Here is a 19,717-nt window from a genome sequence, read left to right as displayed (position 1 = left end):
CAAATTCCCATATTAATTTTCCATCCACATTAATTCCTTGAGTCGTTGCCGAGAGAATCCAGTCTCATTATATCGCGTTCAGAAGTTTTGTTTTGCTGATTGTTCGATTAGGCGCTGTAAACGGTGACTTGGGCCCGGATGAGTCCCTGAAGAAGGTCGGTAACCTGTTGAAGAGTGGACTGGATTGTAGGCTGCACTCGCTGGAGAATAGTGCCGACTGCACCGAGGAGGTTGCCGTTGTTGTTGAGGGTAGTTGAGAGCCAGTTTTGAACAGTGCTGACCGGAGTAGCAGTGCCGCCGGTGCTGCCGACCAAGCTCCCGCCGAGAAGGTTCTGTACCAACCCAAGAAGACCACTTCCCGATGCCGTAGTAATCGCAGGCTGGGCGGCCTGGAGTTGACCCAACACCTGGGGCAACAGAGTCTGGTAGGTGGTGAGAGCGCTGGCAACCTGAGCAGCTTGGGCTTGCGGAAGAGTGATGCCTTGGCTGTTCAGAGTGGCAAGCTGGCTCAAAGCAGTGGTGTATGCAGTCTGAAGACCACCATTCCCAGTGAGCGATTGCAGAACAGGTCCAAGAACTTTGTTGACTAAATCGTTGACATTGCTTCCACTACCAGTGGCCTGAGATTGCAAGTTTGCTGAGTTGAGCCCGGCAAGGCTGACGTTCAACTTAACAAGCTCGGTGTTTACAGCTCCCAAACTCTGCACCAATGAGTTGGCCGTTGGGCTAGTGCCGAAGAGACCATTAAGGATAGAAAGCGGGAGTGCTGAGGTTGCAGTGGCAGATGCAAAGATGGCGAGGACGTAGGTGAAACGCATTTTGATGTATTCGGCGGTTATTTCGAGTGTTTCTGGGCCAAAGAAGATCGGAGTCAAAAGTATCAGGGTAATATAGTGCAAAAGCTTGGATGTGATGATTTGTTGGTGTTGAGTTGATTGGATTGTGGTGCGATAAAGATTTTTTTGAAGTGAAGCATTTGGTCGCTATTTATTATTTTTCGCTTGATGTATGTTGTCTCCAAGTCGCTACCATCGTCACCTTTACCATTGATCCTTCGCCGCAATGTCTCGCCGTGTCTCACTTGTCACTGAATCACTTCAGCGTTGGGATTTCTGACCCTGAGTTTACCGACTACTCGGTTGCTGTTTCTGGGCTGGAGGGGCCTTTTTTCCTACGCAAGAGGCGGCCCGATTGGGGTCATAACCGTTTTCAGATTACAGCCAAGGGATTGAAACCCGCATTCAGCCATCCGTAAAGCAAAGTCGAGGTGTGGAGTATCCGACCCACAGACAGGACTTAGCGTTGAATTGAGTCTGGATCTGTCTAGGCAGATGAGAGATTCCAGGTCGGGGTCTTCTCCCCCCGTTGTTCGTTTGTCGTTAGGGTCTCAGCCTGCCGTTTTCGTTTTCCAGCCCACCGCCTCGATCCTTCGGCCCGCGAGGGTTTGGCTCCCGATGCAAGTCAACGCTAGTAGTAATTTGCCTCTGCCGTCATTGCGGCTAACGACATGCTGCTAGTTCGCCAACAAGAAGACCGTCGGATCCGTCAAGTGATTGATGGCGATATCATCACGTAACTGGCTTTGGACTCCCAGAGCCGCAAAGCCAAACTCTCTTTGTTGATAACTCGGCAGAGCGACTTGAAAATGCTTTGCGACTCTTATTACCGTCTTCGTCCATCCATCTTGGCTCTTCCGACAAGTTGATAATATGCCATTACGCAAATCGATTCTGCATTCAGACAGGTGCCTGCTATCACATTGGCTCGAAAGATCCACTTTCGAGCAAAAGATTGCTGTGCTTGGCATAGTCGTCTATAGTAGCTCAACTCCAGCGTAGACTGTGCTGTGTTCTACGTCAGCAGACGGCAATGTCATTCATGGATATCTAGGTCTTCCCCAAAAGTTCTCTATGAAGACCCCATGCCGGGCCGGACCACCCTCATTCTCATTTTCTTGCGATTGATCACACTCAGGTATTGCTAGCAACATGATGGATGTTTAGCTGGTGCTTTATATCGTCTTTCACCATCCTACACACCAAGTCGTCAATTTCTTAAGTTGTACTGAGCTCTTTAGCATTCCAATGGGGCAAATTAAGTTGAAGTTCCTCAATTGATTCGGAACATAGACTGAGGATGAACTTCTACAACCCGAGGCCTCGCAATCACTTAAATACCAACAGGAATCGTGCGGTCGAATACAAACATATGCGCTGCAACGATGAGAGCCCCAAATGCTTCGTATGCACGGACGGCTGGACAGGATGCTTTCGCGCAACTAGGAAGCCCAAGGGGTCATGCTGGTAAGGCGCCCAAGACTTCAAAATATGCACACGACAAAAGCCCCGGTGAAGTGAAGATAGTTGGTTTTCATATGACTTGCTCTTTGTATTACATTAGACTATATTAAGCAATAGCTTTTCTCAGTGTGTCCATGAATCTCCACACATCGTGGAATGTGCAGTAGAGAGGCACTGGAGCCACACGAATGACGCCTGGCTTTCTCTTATCACACACCACGCCCGCGGTCGCAAATTCATCAACTACACGATCCAACAGCCCGTCCTTGAGCAGTACGCTAAGCTGCGCACCTCTCTCATGTGCATTGCGTGGCGTAATGACGCGGAATGATGGCTCACTTCCAGTGTCGTCCGCGAGAATGCCATCAAGCAGGTGCTCTGCATATGCCGTAAGAACAAGAGACTTTGTCCTCAGGTCAGACATGGACGTCTTCTCGAACACAGACAAGGCGCCAGAGAGCGCGGCAAGGTCGAGAGCCGAAGGATTCGACACCTGGAAGCCACCGGCGCCTACTGTGGGCAAAAAGTTGTTGTCCATGTTGAACCGCACCGACTTATCACCTCCGTACCATCCCGTCAGTCTGTGACGGAACTTGGGCTTGCCTTCACTTGTGTCAACCCTCCCATGTCTCTCATGGACGAATGCACCAGCCATGGCACCAGGACCCGCATTCTGGTACTTGTAGGTACACCATGCTGCAAAGTCAACATTCCAGTCGTGGAGCTTCAGCTCGACGTTGCCCGCGGCATGTGCCAAGTCCCAACCGACCACGAGTCCCTTTGACTGGGCGTATTCGGTAATGCGGGGAATATCGAAAAGTTGGCCACTGTAGTATTGGATTCCAGGAAGTAGAAGCAGGGCTGTCTCTTCGGCATGCTCATCAATGGTCTTCAGTATCAACTCCGTTGAGATGTAGAAATTCTCGTCGGGTTGAATCTGCACCATCGACTTGGCCGGGTCCAAACCATGCCACTGGATTTGAGACTCAATAACGTACTGCTTCCATGTGAGTATTCACCTGACAGCTGGGTTTTAGGAAAGGGAAGTTTCTTACATGGTCGCTGGGGAAAGGCCTCCATTCCAGAATTATCTTGTGCTTCTTTTCTGTCGGGCGGTAAAAGCTTGCCAGCAGGAAGTGCAGGTTCGCCGTCAAGGTGTTCATCATGACAACCTCCTCAGGAAGACCGCCCACGATAGGGGCGCTCTTCTTCGCAACATCCTCAGCCATGTCCTGCCAGCAGACCAGAGGTGAGTTGCCAAGTCCATTGAAGTGGCCATTGACGCCTATCGAAGCCCATGTCTCTAACTGAGCATTGACATATTCCTTAACTGCCTTGGGGGGAACTCCGAGAGAGTTTCCGCAAAAGTAGACAGATGAAGTATCGTCATCATTTGACGAGGGAACACCATTGACGCCGTTTACGTGGCCGTTCACGGCCTGCTTGTCTGTCGAGTTGGTCAGAGCCCTGTCTCCCACAAAATTCTCAAATGAAAACTCACTAGGATATGTGCCGTTCAACTCCTTCTTCTTCAAAGAATCCTTGGTTGGGATGATGAACTCATCGCGGAGATGCCTGAGCTTGTCTTGTGCATCGAGTTGCTGAGCATACTCGGCAGTGTTGGCATTCGTGGGGAACTTGGCCGGATGGCCGGACCGGATCTGTTCTGCAAAGGCGGCAAACTCCATGGCGAATCGTACGAGAGAGTATGTTTTTGACTGCTTGATGAATCGAAAATTCGCAATTGTGGCACAAGCTGCACGGTAGCCTGGGCGTTTTACTCGTCTTTGTACCCGACGCCGCCCCAAGACCCCCAAGATAGCGCGCATCGTCATTCCGCAAACTTGACGCACGGCCCCACCATCTTCCGCGATCCGTTTCCGTCTCCGATTCATTGCTTCCGCATGTAGCCGACGGGTCTCGGTTTGGCCCACTTACACCGGATAGGATGACGAGATCCCTCAGTCGGGTCCGCGACAAATGGACAGGTGATAGGCGATGGGAACAGGTTTGTGGAAGACGTTGAGGAAATACTTCTTCATCTAGTTGTTCCCTGACTCGCATTGACCTTGTCTCTCTTCTCTCCCTCACAACCAACTTACTCACACTCTAGTCAGCCATTCTCGAAGCTTTCAATTTGACTTCCGTCTCTTCTTGTATCGCCTGTTTCACGGCCTTCGCTAGTTGCAATGTCGCCCCACGCCCTCCCAGTGTCAGCGGAACAATCGCCGGAAGACGTGTTTTCATTCGAGAAATATGCTATTACTCAGAACGGTTTCCTTCCCGCAGACGCGCCGCTCAAAGTACTTCCAAATTCGTACTATGCGCCATGGGAAAAGATCATCCAACATCTCCCGCAACTGCTTAAGGCTGGGAAGTTGCGACAGGAGGTCGATGCTCTCTCAGTCTTGAGCACAGACATGCTCATGAACGAGGCCGAATGGAGGAGAGCATACGTGATCTTGACCTTCTTCACGCATGCCTATGTTTGGGGTGGAGAAAAGGCCGAGGAGGTAAGGAAGTCGTGGCATCCAAAACAGGACCTTTCTAATAAGTGCCTAGATTCTGCCCCCCTCAGTCTCGATCCCCCTCTTGGAGGTATCCAGGCATTTGGAAGTCCCCCCGGTTGCCACCTACGCTGGCCTCAATTTGTGGAACTTCTTGTCGACTACCGACGACTTTACCGATCTCGAATCATTGGAATCCCTTCACACTTTTACCGGTACCAAGGACGAGGCTTGGTTCTACCTAGTGTCGGTAGCTATGGAGGCACAAGGCGCTCGCATTATGACAGATATGTTGAACGCCCTGGAATCAATCAAGACAAGAGGCTACGCCACAATCACTACGGCTCTCGAGGGCTTGTCGGAAAATATCCGAAAGATCGGTGCTCTGCTGGAACGCATGTACGAACATTGCGATCCGATGGTTTTCTTCTATGAAATTCGTCCATACCTTGCCGGCAGCAAGAATATGGCAGCAGCAGGGCTACCGAATGGCGTGTTCTACGACGAAGGAGATGGTCGTGGTAGCTGGCAACAGCTCAGAGGTGGCAGTAACGGCCAGAGCTCTCTCATCCAGTTTCTCGATATTCTCATGGGTGTGGAACACAAGTCGGAAGGCAACAGCAACCCTCATGCGAGTAAGACCGCACCCGCTCAGAAGGGCACACCCGCATTCCACGAGGAAGTGCGTGACTATATGCCGGGACCTCACAAACGCTTCTTGGAGCATGTTACTCGTATGGGTAGCATCCGCGAGTTTGCCAAGCTCCCTGCGTCCACGCCGCAGCAGGAGAGATTTCGCGACGCATACCAGAACGCGACAAAGACCATGACGGAGTTCAGAAACAAGCATTTGCAGATCGTCACACGGTACATTGTTCTGCCATCCAAGAAGGCCTACAATGCCGCCAAGGTTGACTTGGCCAGTGCGTCTGCTACCAAAGATGACCAGCTTACGGGGACGGGCGGCACAGCATTGATGCCGTTTTTGAAGCAAACGAGGGACGAGACCTTGCAGGCAGGGCAGCTGGACCAAGGGCGGAAGAAGTGATTTTTGCTTTGAGACAAAGTTTGTGATATCCATATAGCGATTGACGACATAAGCATGGCGGTTTAGACAAATACCAAACTAATGCAAGGGGATGAAGAATTCTGTTCCGCGTGTAACCTGGATGCTCCATTCAGGAGCTGACTGATCCACTAATGGGGAAAGTCGCATCCGAGAGGCGTTCTGGGTTGAAATTTGTGTGTGCGGAAGAGAGTGCGGATGTCGGAAGTGTCTGTGCTCTACACTGTAGTACCCATGCGAGCCCACATGATCCGAGCGGCATCGGGTTTTTCAGGAATCCATGGACGCCGAATCGCTAACTACACCAATGACATCTAACATCATCATGACCAACCAACTTGTTCACTGCCTAGTATTAGTGAGTTAATCTAAAATAGCATGCCACGTCTTATTTGTTGATTTAAAGGCATAGCTGTCACGCTTAGCAAAGGTTCAAGCCTCGCCAATGAGCAGGAGTCTTTTCACTCATTACTAATTAGTGCTCCATCGTGTGAATCTTGACAAGCTCGCCATACATGAACGCAGCAACTAATGGCCATTTCGATATTCGGTGCCACAGTCCCCGATGCTTGTGAATAGCCGCCTGGTTCTCGTACGATTCGATCCCAGTGCCATGACATTGATCCTATCGAGATCCCAGTCGCTCAAGTTAAATCCGAACGTCGCGAGGTTTTCCTCGACGTGGCTAGAAATCCCAAGCCGTGTCCCTACAATGATCGCTCCAACAGTCGGCTGCTGGAGAACCCAGCGAGCTGCTATATTTGAAATACTCACCCTGTGCTCTTGGGCCACCGTCGAAAGAATCTCTAGCAAGTCCTGGAAGTCTCGCCAAGTTCCCCAGTGCATGATCATGTCGTGATACTTCAGAGGGCCTATCAGCTAATTCGGCTTTTCGTTCTTCTCGTGCTTACCTTTCTTTGTGACGGCGTCAGCTTCGCTGATTCTGCATAGATATCAGTGGCAGGTTTCCCAAGCCACTGAGCCGATAGAAATCCGCCACACTTCTGAGATTCGTCATCTTGAACTGACATAAGCGAGTTAGCAATCTGTCTGGCACTTACCAGGGAACCATACGTCAGGAGATTCAGCCCGTATTTTTGGCAAACACCGACCATCAAGTGAATTGGTCTGGAGTCGAGCACCGAAAACTGTAGGGTTGGGGCTTTTAGCAAGATACCTAAGAGTATCCAATGGAATCAAGACGAAAGTCACAGACCTGAACTTGATTTGAAACAACTCCGACAGAACCGGTCTTTGCTATCAGATACTCGCAGGCTTCGACGGTGTGTTCCGCATCGAAGTTGCAGAGTCCGATTGTTGATACCAGGTTCGGGTAGACCGCTGTGAGACGGACTAGTTCAACCAGTATGCTAAGATATTCTTTTGAAGAATACTGATGCAGCGATGGTATGAGCTACATGTAAAAGACCGCAGCGCAACTCGAGTCCGAACTTACGTCGTGCCAGTGAAGCTGAAGCAATTCAATCCTGCCTCCAAGTCGTCGATACCTCTCTTTTACAGCATCCAGGACAAATTTCGCTGTGACAGCCTCCGTAGGAGGTGCAAACACGCACCATTTTGTTGCAGCAAGAACCTGTGACCTAACACTTGGCGACAACCGGTTCCTGAAGGCGCCGTAGACTAGCTCAGCATCACCCTAGAGATATCCAGTCAGTTTAGGAAGTAGGAAGACTCGGAATAATACGAACATAGTGGTCAGCCATGTCTGCTGCCGTGAAGCCCGCCTGCACAAGATGGACTAGCTCTTCTTCTTGCCTGCTAGTACTTCCGCTTCCCCACGCTGCGGATGAAAGCTGCCATAGACCATTCAATATTCTGGGAAACTCATACGGCCCAAGATAAAAGGTCTCAAAATCAGGTTTGGTTGCAATCTTCAGTGACATGAGCGTTTTGGCGCGTGACCTAGGAGCTGTGGCCGACATGCATTCTGGGAACAGCGCCACAAGCGCGTCTTTCACCTGCCGCTCACTGCGATTAAAGGGATATTCCGCACACTCAGAGTCCCTACTATCATGCACCCGCTTGTAATTCTCCAATGCAAGAATCAGATGGCGGAGTTGGTGCTCGAGGTCTGGCTCGGGACTTGGTTGAATCTCCTTCAAAGCCTGTATGGCCTGGACGATGTCGCCGTCAATCATCTGCAACGATGATTCTAGAGCCTCTGCTGGGTATGGATTTTCATCTTTCACGACAGTCATTGCCTGGATGATTTTTGCGAGACTTTTGGCAAGTAAGCAAAACCTCAACAACATACACAGCAGGTGAAACTTACTTTGGCAGCGACTGCTTGGGTAATTTGGCAGAGAAGAGGCATCTGTTCCAATTCAAATATTCAAGAAATGACCCAGAAAGCCCGCCGTCATCGCCCAAAAGGGCATGTATACGTGGAAATGACACAGGAGATTCAGCTAGTCTGGTTTGCACATGCTTCACGAAGATATTCTGGGTCGAAGGGCCTTGGGAAATGACTAGTCGCAGGGACGATCGAAGCAGGGCCGGTGTTACTTGGGACGGCTGTCAGCACAGGCGAAGCTATATTCCACAGCCTGGCGTACAATTTGAAATAAGGACGTCGTCCATCATGTCCCTAAAAGCACGAACTAAGTTAGTTTCTTCCTGCTCTGCACCTGCAGACAGTAGAGGCACAAGAAGAGTATCGGATGCACTCACACATGTCCAGCCATGGTGGGCCGTCTTCCGCCTCCGGGCGGTTTCGGATGTGCTCACGTAACAGAATGCGTCGACGTTTGCGGTCTACGGGTCACGAGAGCCACACAGCATGCGGCTGTGAGCGGCCGGGTTGCTGGGAGTATTGCAAGAGTAAGCCGAGTTGTGTGTGGGCGGACAAGGAATTGCAGGATCCGAGGATCAAACCGGGGGGTTCGCGTTTCGACATGGCAAGCACAGTGCATCCGATAACGTGTCGTTGCGCGGAACTACTGTGAGCACTGCCGTCATGAGTTGCTCACGTACACCCTCCCGGAAGCCCGACAAGGTTTAGCGTCACCACAGTTGCAGTGCGGAAAACCTTGACCCCTCGGCAATTGGCTTTCTTGCTCCGCGTCCGATCTTCCTTCTTCCGCGATTCGACTTTACTCCAAGGGATATCGGCGGTTGCACCAGAATGGATGATGTCTCGGTGCGGGAGGCATCGCCGCACACTTATGTTCGCACAAGGGTCGCGAATGCTTGCGACAGCTGCAAAGCAAGAAAAGGTACCTGCCCCTAACATTATGCTTTCCTGATGCTGCTCAAGTCCTACGGCGAGCAGCACACAGATGCAGATGGCAATTGCAAATGGATTCAACGGCTATGTTGCTAGGACGCACTCTGCTTGAGATGTTTTCTCCGATAAATCAGGGCATGTATCTAACCACGAGAATAGTCAAATGCGATGGAAAGTTGCCATGTAGCTACTGTTTGAGACGCCAGCGTCCAGCAACTTGTCGATACTCACCACAGCAGAGACGACGAGCTCCGGCGCCAACTCCAAGAACACCGTCACCGTCTGTGCACAACGGCGCCGATCAGGCTAATGTTGCAACGGAGGCTGGCCACGATTCTTTGGCGGAGGAGGAGACGGAGGTTCCTCGTGAAGCGCGCCTGCTGTGTGATGCTCAAGGCAAGCTAAGTATGCCTCGTCTCCCCTAATTTGACGTCTTCACGAGTTAATGAAACCTCGCCAGTTTTTATTGGAGATTGTGCGCCATTATCTTTCTTCCAAACAGTACGGCAACTTGTCAACACTCGAGTAGACCCTCACGTCTTCGCTCATCAAACGGAAAATCCCTCTTTTCGACCACCTGCGCATTATTCCGGCAATGGCGAGCCTGTCCTTCACCCGGGTACCATTCCTCAAGCGATTACCACATACCGTGCCGTTGTAAGACGATTTGAACTCCACCAGCTTGACTTCCAGTTGATCAATGATTATAACTCCAATGTAGACTAGTGGTTTGGTTGACCTATTCGATGACGCTCGCCTCGTGAACGAGGTGTGTGCCTGGGCTCAACGAGACCATAGATCACAAGACGTTGCTTCCGCAGCTTTCTACCTAGTTCTTGCTATAGGATATCAGTCTGCAGAAGAAGATTTGGCATCTTCTTACTTCGAGTATGCGCGCAACACGGCACTCACCAATCTCAGTGGCAACATCAACGTCCCCACTATCCAGACCTTTATTCTGGTCACTCTGTACATGTTAGGTTCTTGCCAGATGAATGGGGCATTCTTGTTCTTTGGTTAGATGATCTCAGGGATAAAACTTAACGAAGAAGTCTGGACTGATACTTTGAAAAGGAATCGCGGTAAGGGCAGCATATTCTATCGGGATACACCGCACAGAAATCAACTCTCGTTTTGGGCCCGACATTCAAAAAGAGCGGTAAGGCAGCTTGACAGGACCTGTCTCTTTGACGACTTGTTTCGCTGACAAGACATGACCACAGAGATCGTTTGTGGAAGAGTTTGCGTGTGCTGGATCTCTTTCTAAGTACATCTATGGGCAGGCCGCCAGCAACGTCTGATGTTGACTGTAGCGTTCCATACCGCGATGCGGATGATACAACTGGACAAGAGGCCTTCGATCTTCTCAATGCCTCAGCTCAAATATTTCTCATTACTGAAGGTATTGTCGTCGAAGTGTATTCGCGGAAAAAGGTCTCCTACCAGTTGACAGAGGGTATTTCAAGACAGCTGCGGGATTGGTCTGTCCGGTGGCTTCAACGATTGAAAGACGTTGTGTCCAAATCGGTGGACGGGGAGGACCCAAGCAAGGTCACCGGTGCTTGCCAAGTATTATGCTCATACTATTACGGTAAGCTCATCGTCCTTCGACGGCTGAGTCAGTTCACCGCTTAGCTTACACTTCTCAGCTGTGATTCTAGTCTCGCGACCGTTTCTTATGTACGAGCTTCACAAGCGCTTGACGGAAGGATCAGCCGGTGGCTCGACCAATCGATCCGGTCTGGTCTCCGGCAAATCGAAGCTCGCCGATGCTTGCATAGATGCAGCAAGCTTTATGGTCGACATACTAGTTGGCTTGACTGAGAGGCAATACCTAAATGGACAAATGCCACTCATCGTGTGAGTATTGAGGCTTGAATAGATTGTTGCACGCCGCTGAGGTTGACTAGGTCGTGGCTCTTTGCTTCCTCTCTTATCCTGGGCGTTGGCTTACTGGGCTCCTTCGGCCGCATCCTCGAAAAGTACACGCGGAACGCAATTATGGTACTAGAGCACTTCGCAAAGAAAGATGCCCATGCTTCGCAGTACTCTCTCATTGCAAAGTCGCTTCTAAATGCTGCACTAGATTACCTCGAAAAGAAGGAGCTTGAGGAACGGCTTCAGAGGACGGAAAGCTCGTCACAGTTGTTTGGGCTAGTACCGAGGGATAACGTGGAATCTGAGCAAATCGTCCATTCTTCTGCTCATGATGTTGTTCCGGGACTGGGCCAAGACCGCCAATCGGCGGTCAAGACAAATTCCGTCTCTGGCTTTTTGGGCCTAGGCTCGCCGTCTTTCGCAGACATGGATACCTCGTTTTTGACTCTGTCAAACTCGCTCCCGAGGACACCAGATTTGTCAATTCCTGACGGGAGGAATGACGGAGATCATGGATTTGGAGACCTTAATTTGTTCCAGCTTCTCGATGGGGACGGTCACATCGATCTTGGTCCCTACATATAGACTCATAGTTTAGGCCTTCCAACCTGAAAAGTCAAAACAAGCTATTATTACAGCCTTCTTTATGTACGGCCGAAATTAGCACGATTTGAGCATCAGATGACCTTGGAGGGGGGGCTCTCAAGTGATGTACGTATTGGCCAATTTGGCATATCTTGGCTCAGAATCTGGGGTTTGGAAAGGCCCAGGCTGCAAGGTCTACTGTATTTTAAGTACATTTAGTACGAGCAATACGAAAAAGAACACCCAGCGTGATTGGATTTGCTGATGTCGCAAGCATGGCACTGACTCTGTAAATTTGAACAGAGTTTAAGCGAGACTGCGAGAGAGAGCTTTTTGTCCGACGAAGTGGGTTTTTGCCGATCAAAGACAAGCCCGAGCAAGGCGACAGCATGCATAGCAATGGCATTGGCCAGTTGCAATTAGTGTCCATAACGAACGAGAGGCTTGGGAAGAAAGTTCAGACAGGTTTCAAGTTGGCTGGGTCTTTCCCATTCGTAGGTGAGTCGTAAGCATCAATTACGGTGATTTCTCGCTGTTCTCAGACCGCCGGCGGAATCTATTGCAGGCAGTTAAGTAAGGCAAAGTTTTCGTGCTTGCCTAGCAGTTCATCTGTTAGGCATGTTTCGCCTAGCAGTGTGGACTACTGGACTTCGAAGACAAGCAGACCTTGAACAGTCGACCGCCCTGTGGCCCACGGACCTGTTGCAATCCCATGCGCGGCCCTCTAAGCAGCAAAGCGCTACAAAGTGCTAGGTTCGGTTCTGCTCTATCGCTGCCAGAGACTACGTAGGCGTATGATCTAATTGGGAATTGCGCCATAGCGTCACCGTGTCGTACACGCGCCTGTACTGAGACAGGCATTCGAAGCCGAGCGTGCCGCCGAGCTAGGGCACAGATTGGATCTTAAGGTTCCCAGCCCCCTTTTCACAGATACGTCTCACCGGCTTGTAGGCAGCCAATGTTCCCTACTGCACTGCGTGCACACGACAGCAACGCCCAAAGTTGCAGCTTCTAATGATACGCACACCTACAAGTGCGAGAGCAGGACCAGCAAGGAGGGATTCCTGCCTTGGGAAATATCGCCTATCGGACGATCTGTGACCGACTCCCGACCGGCCTGCTGTATATACCCGTCCCCGCTGTTGGCATGCCGGATTACTCCAGATTTTAATCGGTGTACTCCTTTCAACACGTCGCTATCATCGTTGACATCCTGCGCGCCATGTCGGCATCTCCATCGGAAAAGTCCTCATCCAAGTCATCGCGGCCCCTGGCGTGTGTTTTGTGTCAACGCCGCAAGGTCAAATGCGACCGGAAGTATCCATGCTCGAACTGCATCAAGGTATGTCACTCTTGCCCTCAAGCTTCAGCATATTACGGCACAAACTTGCGGTTCGCCAACAACGGCGGAGCGCTCTCTTTTGCCCACCTTGACGCGCGATGATCCCGCCTTGTCTTATCGCCGCTGGTCTTTCCTTACCATGCCCAAGATCTTCCCCTGGCGATGAAGCTTACCAGTCACGGCACCAGTCCAAAGCAACGTGCAGTCCTAGTATTCCAGCCCCAGTGCGAAAAAGGAGACGTCCAAATGCAGAGCTCCAGGCGAGACTTGCGCGATGCGAAGAACTTCTGGCCAAATATGCTGCTGCTAGTAAAGAACCCCTGGACCACGAGAGCACCATAGCACCGCCTCAAGCGTCCAGTATTCCTTTCTATGAAAACAATCAGATCAACTGGAAACCCGCTGGCAAGGTGATTGTCGAAGATGGCTCTGTTCGATTCATTGACAACTTCCTCTGGGCAACGGTGTACGAAGAGGCAAGCTTTTCCACCATCGTCTGCTCATGACACTGGCTGACTGATGATCTACAGTTGCGTGGGATGAAAGAGCTCGTTGAAAAGGAGGATGAGGGGCAAGAGCCTGAGCCACAGCATGAATGGGACCCTGGAGCTTCCATGCCCGATTACAGCGATTACTTGCTTGTAGGCGGGGATTCTCCTGTTGATCAGCACCCCGACAATTTGTATCCCACCGCGAGTCAAATCTTTCGGCTCTGGCAGACCTTCTTGGAAAGGGTGAATTCCCTGACGAAAATCGTACATGCCCCAACTTTGCAGCCATTTGTTGTGGAAGCCGCGAGTGGTCCTGGACATCTTCCGAACAATGTGGAAGCCCTGATGTTTGCAGTTTTCAGCATGTCAATTGTCACCTTAACTGAAGACGAGTGCATGGCGATACTTGGCTCCTCGTGCAATGCTGCTTTCCGGAGATTTTCGACCGGCGTCAGGCAAAGCTTGCTGCGCGCCGACTTTCTCAAATCACACGACATAACCATTCTTCAGGCGCTCGTGCTTCATATGGTAAGCCGCTCTTCAGTCTCAAGCCTGATGCTTACTGACTTCGGCAAGATGTCGATCCAAGGCCGCTGTAACATACACGGCGCTTGGATCTTGAACGGCATATGCGTGCGGATCGCGCAGAAAATGGGTCTCCATCGAGACGGAGAGCTTCTCGGCCTGCCCCCGTTCGAGACAGAGATGAGGCGCCGCATTTGGTGGCAAATATTCATGCTCGACTGCAAGTTTTCCATGATTTCCGGTTTGAGCCAATCACTGCTCCCTCGTCCGAGCGACTGCAAGCTTCCGAAAAACCTCAACGATGCAGACTTGCATCCGGGCGCTACAGACAAGTATCAGGAGCGTGAGGGTCCCACGGAGATGGTGATACCGCTTTTGGTCTTCCAGATCGGGCATTGCATCCAGCAACAACCTGATATCGAGGCTCTGATGCTGTACAACGAACTTAGTACCCTCAGCTCGGGACGCAAGAGCAAAGTTCAATCGGCGCAGATCAGCTCGTTCATCAAACAACTACAAGACCGGTTGAATGGAGTTTTGGAGAAAAACTCCGACCCGTCTGCAGGCCCAGTGCACGAATTCGCCTCGCTTTTGAAAGCCCTAATTCTCCAGAAGGTCAAAGAAACCACACGCCCTCCTCAGGAACAGCCAGAGTGGGGAAGTGAGATCTTAACACCCAAAGACAATCTTTTCAAGTGGTCAGTCATGACTACTGAGCAGAACGTCAATGCCTACAGATCAAATAAGCACCAAGGATTCCATTGGTTCCTGAAGCTTCTTTTCCAGTTCGATGTGGTAATCTTCATGGTCGGTCAATTGAGTCAGCGGACTTCAGGGAATCTGGTTGAGCGCGCCTGGCAACAGATCCCGGCGGTTTATGAGTATCACCCGGAGTTCCTTGATCCCTCGCAGGAGTACAACATAGCACTCGCAAAATTCGTATTGAAAGCGTGGAAGATGAGAGAAGACTGTCTCTGTGCCGAACATGGCATTCAGCCAGACGAACCCGCCTATGTCACTAGAATCCGCGAGATCATGGTGCCTCACTGGAGTAGGTCACGGGCTGGTACGGAACCTCCATCTCATCCCGAAGGAAGTCGTACTGCCGCAGACCATCATCAAGGAGATCATCCTCCAATGGAACATCTTTTTCAACGATATCTTGGTGCCGGGGCGTCGTCTTGGGACCCTTTGGCGATGCCAGATCAAGAGATCATCAATCGCCAACTTTCTTCGTTCGAAGGCCTTGACATGACAACTCCAACAGGATGGTAGCAAATTGCGTTGATAATCAATAAACCTTTTATATCGTTCGTCATGCTGGTACCCAATGAATGCTTCAATTGCCAAGCTGCCCATCACCTGCTTCGGGGTAGAGGTTAATGAATCTGGCAAATTATTGCGCTAGAACCACATTTTGCACCAGTTGTGCGCAGAATAACGACATGTAGGCGAGTTTGCGTTTATATGTTGAAATTCGTAACCTGTATTTTTGCAAATTTCGTGATTTGAACGGCTCCTTATTGCCACATAAGGCCGAACTTTTCTGAGTGAGAAGTCGGCTCGGTTGAGTTTTAGATTCCGATCGGTTCTCGGATCAGTTTGACAGCCCGAGGCAACGGAGCCGGGCAAAATCTTGGACACGAGCACATGGCCAAAGCTTATCATGCACGACATCAAAAGTGTTTGAGTTAGAATAGACATCCTTCGGCAAACTCTTTATGGATTCAGCTATCCAAATATAAGTTCTTCAGACCGCGGGCTCGCTTTGCTCCTAAGGTGGTTTTGGCTCTGTCTCACATAGTCTTTTACTATTGCTCCTCGCAAACCTCGCCTCTGTGAAACAGCTCCTCGCCTGACACCTTATGTGACATATTTCAGGCTAACTTTATTCGCTGAAATTCGTGCAGACCTAGATATAACACGCAAGCAGCCCGTCTGGAAGCAAAAACGCGTAATTCCTCAAGGCACTGTATTGTTAATTGAGGACTTAGTGGGTCTTGGCGGTGATTTAATAGTCTTCCACCCTGATGGTCCTGGAGAAATTTCTGCCTATCAGATGAGTTTCGTATAGGGATAGCTCAAAAGCGACGGTATCGGCCTGTCACACACTAGAATTGTATGTGAAGAAGAAACATTCGTTCTTGCAATGTGTGCTTTGAACGACCTCAGCATGTATAAATGCATGCTTTTAGACCACATAATGTGGTGTATGGCGCAAATAAAACGTTCTAGTTCATCCCAGCGCCTGTTTCAATCACGCTACGGTAACAAATGGACACACAAGTGCTTCTTATGTCTGCCTTGGTTGCCAATTCTATCTGAGGGATTACCTGTAGACGCGCCAACTACCCGCAATACTGAGGCTAGAACAAAAGAAACTAAAATTGCAATAACACCCAGCTTAAGATATCCACTCCTTCTATAACACTGAACGACTGATCAATTTTGATCTATAAAATTCAATAAATGGCCCCAGGTCTAAACGGTCGGAACACCTGTCAGCAGACTTCTTGGTTTAAGACACTGTAAGCCCTGTTCACTCTCAATTAGAAGTCGGGTGTAATTCAGGGAATAAATAACCATCTGCGGTCAGTTCAATCCAATTCTCAGGTTCTGTATGTTGCCTCCTAGATCTCCTATTCAACATCCGACTTAAATTGGAACCTCAGTTTGAACCGCCATAGGTGCACAGCGCACCACGGTGTGGCGCGAATTGAAATCTCAAATGAATTGATTATGCTACCATCAAATCTAGGGCCTCTACTTCATATTCGCAGCAGCCTTTGCCTCCACAGACTGTTTTGTAGCTGGGCAGCATTTCGCTCACACAACGGTTTTAAACCGAATAATGTCGGCGCCTGCCGCTAAAGTCTCTTCTTCGGTTGACCTTCCGCTACTCATGATCACTTTGCCACCAAGACGTTTAAGTCATCCCTATTGGGAGTAGCTTCCGCATGCCATGTATTCTACATCACAACTGCGGCATTCATTCTCTTGTACAAATCCCATTCTTGTGTTGATAAGCATATCCGTCGAGTGCGAGCGAGTTTGCCGATAGCACACGGCTCTCGCGAGAAGCTCTTTCGGAATCGGCGATTGGAGACCAATTAAATCAGACCCAACTTAGAGACCATTCACTTAGATGTGGCACCCGCCTAGATCGACAAGTCTCCCCTCCGGGATCTGAGGTTGTTGATGCCTGGACGAAGTACCGGACAACCGCTTCATGTGCACAATGGCAGGATTCGAGGTCATCGTTCGTCACGACGGAAACTTGGTTGAACGACGTACGACTATGGAGCGCCAGCGCCACATTTGCGGACTCTAATGTTTGGCACCGGGCAATACTACATACCAGGAATAGTTCAACAAAGGGGCATGGACGGGTGTTGACTCTCATGTCGAGAAGGCCTGGTGCTCGCGGGCGAATCGAAGTTTCGAACTTCGGGGTGTGCAGTGAACCATCTTGCAGACTCGGTCAGCGCCTTTCCTTTCCTCGGGTGGAATTATATTGCCTGACGTAGTCCCCCGGCTCGACATGGTATTCCGGGGGCGGGTCGGCGCCGCTAGCGAATGCAGCCGCGGGTACGACGTCTCTTCTGGGATCGAATCACCGTTAGGTATCCACAACCTTGTTTAAGTCGTCAAATCAGATGTGCATGTTTCTCACGTGCACCTTGATGCCAATGTTACATTGGGTGCACCGGCACGCTTGTCCGCGCAAGTCCACCGAACGTAAACAACACGATAACAGCACGTGCCCGGTAATGACCGGGCCGACGCTGAGGGAGACATAGTATAATTAAAGAATGCCCTGCCATGACTCCAGACGCAGAGATGATCGTTTCCGGACAGCCCTTCGTACCGCCAGTCAGGGAATAATTAAGATCAAATGGCCATCTCAAAGCTCCGTCTCATTTGCTTCGCCGCTAGCTTGGTGAGCGCCAACTCGCGCTTCCTTGCGCCGGTTCAAGACATTAATCTTCCGGCTAGCGAGACTGCTGAGCACCCGTTGGAGCACCTCGGCGCTAATGGCCCTTGGTATGCAGGTATGTTGTCAACTACCTCGATCGATGCCTTCTCAGGCGTTTTCATGTCACCAGACACTGACCGTTTAATGGTCCAGGACCAAATGTCAACGGAATTTCATCGGATATTCCGGAAAATTGCTTCGTCGACCAGGCAGCTTACGTCTCTCGGCATGGCTCACGTTATCCCGATCCCGGCGCTTACAACGGCTGGGTGTCTATGCAGGAGCGAGTCAGTCAACTGAATCCTTTCCACCCCAAGCTACGACTGACAAGCTGTTTCGTAGTTTCAAGCTGGAAACTACACGGCCTCTGGTAGCCTAAGCTTTCTACCCAATTGGCGTACAGCTTTAACGAATCCTTCGTCTCAAATTGCCAACTTGAGCCCGACTGGCTACAAGGAAGCGCATGACCTGGGATACACTTTGAGAACAAGGTAAATGCCGCAGTCTTGCACGCAAGGAAAGTTTGCTGACCCCGAAAGATACCCAGATCTCTACAATGAGGGCGAAGAGTTCATGGTCTGGGCCAACAACTATTCCCGAGTTCTACAGACTGCGAAACTTTTTGTCCGTGGCTTTTTGGGGACCAACGCCACCTTGTTCGGAGATATCGTATCAGTCACTTCAAAAGGTTTTCCTGGCGGGATCGGCGATTCTTTGGCCCCGTCGGATATGTGTCCGACGTTCGCTGACACGGAAGGCGGCGACTACGTCTCTCAATGGAACGATGTCTGGATCCCCCCCGTCCTCGAGCGCCTGCAAGGCTTGATTACCGGCAATCTCACGCTCACCGAGAACGATGTGTCGCAAATTCCATACTTGTGCGGATATGAGAGTCAGATCACCGGTCGCCTATCACCTTGGTGTGATGTATTCTCGGACGAGGAGTTCCTCCAGTACGAGTACTTCCAAGATCTGCGCTACTACTACGGAGTTGGTCCCGGCACGGATATTCCATCCAAGATGATGACGCCGTACTTGAACGCGCTTATGGCCCTATTTGGCGAAGGCCCATCCGTTACGGGCAAACGGGCCGACGGAAGCACGTTCACGTTACCAAAGCTCATTGTCTCTTTCCTCAACGATGGACAGCTCAATGAGCTTGTGACAGCCTCGGGAGTTATGGACTCCCAAGCCCCGCTTTCTCCGACTGAGAAAGACGATAACCGCGCTTGGGTCAGTTCTCGGTACACCACGATGCGAGGTACCATCGCCTTTGAGCGACTTAATTGTGCTGTTTCTGGCAATGGTACGCATGGAAACTCAACACGCACCTCTCCCCCAGTCAAGAGATGCTCTAATTCGACTGCGCCATCTCCTGGTGGATCTCACAACGCAACCTATGTTCGTATCCGTCTGAACGACGCTGTTTACCCTTTGCCCTCTTGCAAGAACGGACCCGGATCTTCATGTCTACTGGAAGACTACAGGAAGTACGTGTCTGACAAGCTCGACTCCGAGGGCAACTGGATCACGAACTGCAATGTTACTGCTGCGGGGGCACCATCAATCGTGAAGGGCGCAAGCTTTTACACCGACTTAGCCAGCCCGTGGTTGAGTCATGTGGCTCCTTGAGACCTTGCATATTTCAGCGCGAGTACTTTCGTTGACATGAAGGAGTGTTACCGGGATATAGACATGCCGCAACAGTAATAGTAATTATTAAATACCACGCTTGCCATCGTGTTAGACTATACAATTTGAACGCTCATGGAAGGTTGCTTCATGAGCAAGACATGGCAA

At 50.5% G+C, this 19,717-nt stretch overlaps 7 protein-coding genes across 7 annotated transcripts; 4 read left to right on the top strand and 3 right to left on the bottom strand.

Moving 5' to 3' along the window:
• Positions 1–107: 107 nt before the first annotated feature.
• CGGC5_v015504 (uncharacterized protein) lies at positions 108–818 on the bottom strand (the record flags this gene model as incomplete). Its single annotated transcript, XM_032024032.1, has 1 exon — positions 108–818. One exon carries the CDS (start codon positions 816–818, stop codon positions 108–110), a length of 711 nt encoding a protein of 236 aa, XP_031879157.1.
• Positions 819–2,406: 1,588 nt separating this feature from the next.
• kyn-1 (Kynureninase 1) lies at positions 2,407–3,988 on the bottom strand (the record flags this gene model as incomplete). Its single annotated transcript, XM_032024034.1, has 3 exons — positions 2,407–3,297; positions 3,356–3,747; positions 3,802–3,988. 3 exons carry the CDS (start codon positions 3,986–3,988, stop codon positions 2,407–2,409), a joined length of 1,470 nt encoding a protein of 489 aa, XP_031879194.1.
• Positions 3,989–4,489: 501 nt separating this feature from the next.
• BNA2-0 (Indoleamine 2,3-dioxygenase) lies at positions 4,490–5,855 on the top strand (the record flags this gene model as incomplete). The annotated part of the gene is made up of 2 exons (XM_032024035.1): positions 4,490–4,813; positions 4,863–5,855. 2 exons carry the CDS (start codon positions 4,490–4,492, stop codon positions 5,853–5,855), a joined length of 1,317 nt encoding a protein of 438 aa, XP_031879193.1.
• A 450-nt stretch (positions 5,856–6,305) lies between these two features.
• On the bottom strand, positions 6,306–8,578 carry RSP5-0 (Flagellar radial spoke protein 5; the record flags this gene model as incomplete). Its single annotated transcript, XM_032024036.2, has 11 exons — positions 6,306–6,330; positions 6,389–6,498; positions 6,648–6,734; positions 6,785–6,874; positions 6,935–7,021; positions 7,090–7,266; positions 7,330–7,530; positions 7,583–8,114; positions 8,167–8,398; positions 8,450–8,481; positions 8,565–8,578. The coding sequence occupies 11 exons, from the start codon at positions 8,576–8,578 to the stop codon at positions 6,306–6,308; spliced, it is 1,587 nt and encodes a 528-aa protein (XP_031879192.2).
• A 440-nt stretch (positions 8,579–9,018) lies between these two features.
• On the top strand, positions 9,019–11,583 carry CGGC5_v015500 (putative transcriptional regulatory protein; the record flags this gene model as incomplete). Its single annotated transcript, XM_032024037.1, has 8 exons — positions 9,019–9,109; positions 9,280–9,525; positions 9,581–9,777; positions 9,842–10,136; positions 10,195–10,279; positions 10,344–10,711; positions 10,770–10,980; positions 11,031–11,583. The coding sequence occupies 8 exons, from the start codon at positions 9,019–9,021 to the stop codon at positions 11,581–11,583; spliced, it is 2,046 nt and encodes a 681-aa protein (XP_031879191.1).
• A 1,222-nt stretch (positions 11,584–12,805) lies between these two features.
• On the top strand, positions 12,806–15,196 carry aurR2-0 (Aurofusarin cluster transcription factor aurR2; the record flags this gene model as incomplete). Its single annotated transcript, XM_066153273.1, has 5 exons — positions 12,806–12,925; positions 13,114–13,389; positions 13,456–13,944; positions 13,993–14,992; positions 15,039–15,196. The coding sequence occupies 5 exons, from the start codon at positions 12,806–12,808 to the stop codon at positions 15,194–15,196; spliced, it is 2,043 nt and encodes a 680-aa protein (XP_066007486.1).
• Positions 15,197–17,753: 2,557 nt separating this feature from the next.
• Positions 17,754–19,549, top strand: PHO1-0 (Acid phosphatase PHO1; the record flags this gene model as incomplete). The annotated part of the gene is made up of 5 exons (XM_066153272.1): positions 17,754–17,881; positions 17,938–17,993; positions 18,071–18,204; positions 18,260–18,408; positions 18,457–19,549. The coding sequence occupies 5 exons, from the start codon at positions 17,754–17,756 to the stop codon at positions 19,547–19,549; spliced, it is 1,560 nt and encodes a 519-aa protein (XP_066007485.1).
• Between the last annotated feature and the right edge of the window lie 168 nt (positions 19,550–19,717).

Source organism: Colletotrichum fructicola, assembly GCF_000319635.2.
Source record: "Colletotrichum fructicola Nara gc5 chromosome Unknown KSG_Nara_v1_contig09, whole genome shotgun sequence".
In the NCBI taxonomy this organism is placed as follows: domain Eukaryota; kingdom Fungi; phylum Ascomycota; class Sordariomycetes; order Glomerellales; family Glomerellaceae; genus Colletotrichum; species Colletotrichum fructicola.
The sequence above is the reverse complement of the archived record's forward strand: the minus strand, read 5'-3'. Positions and strand labels throughout refer to the sequence as shown.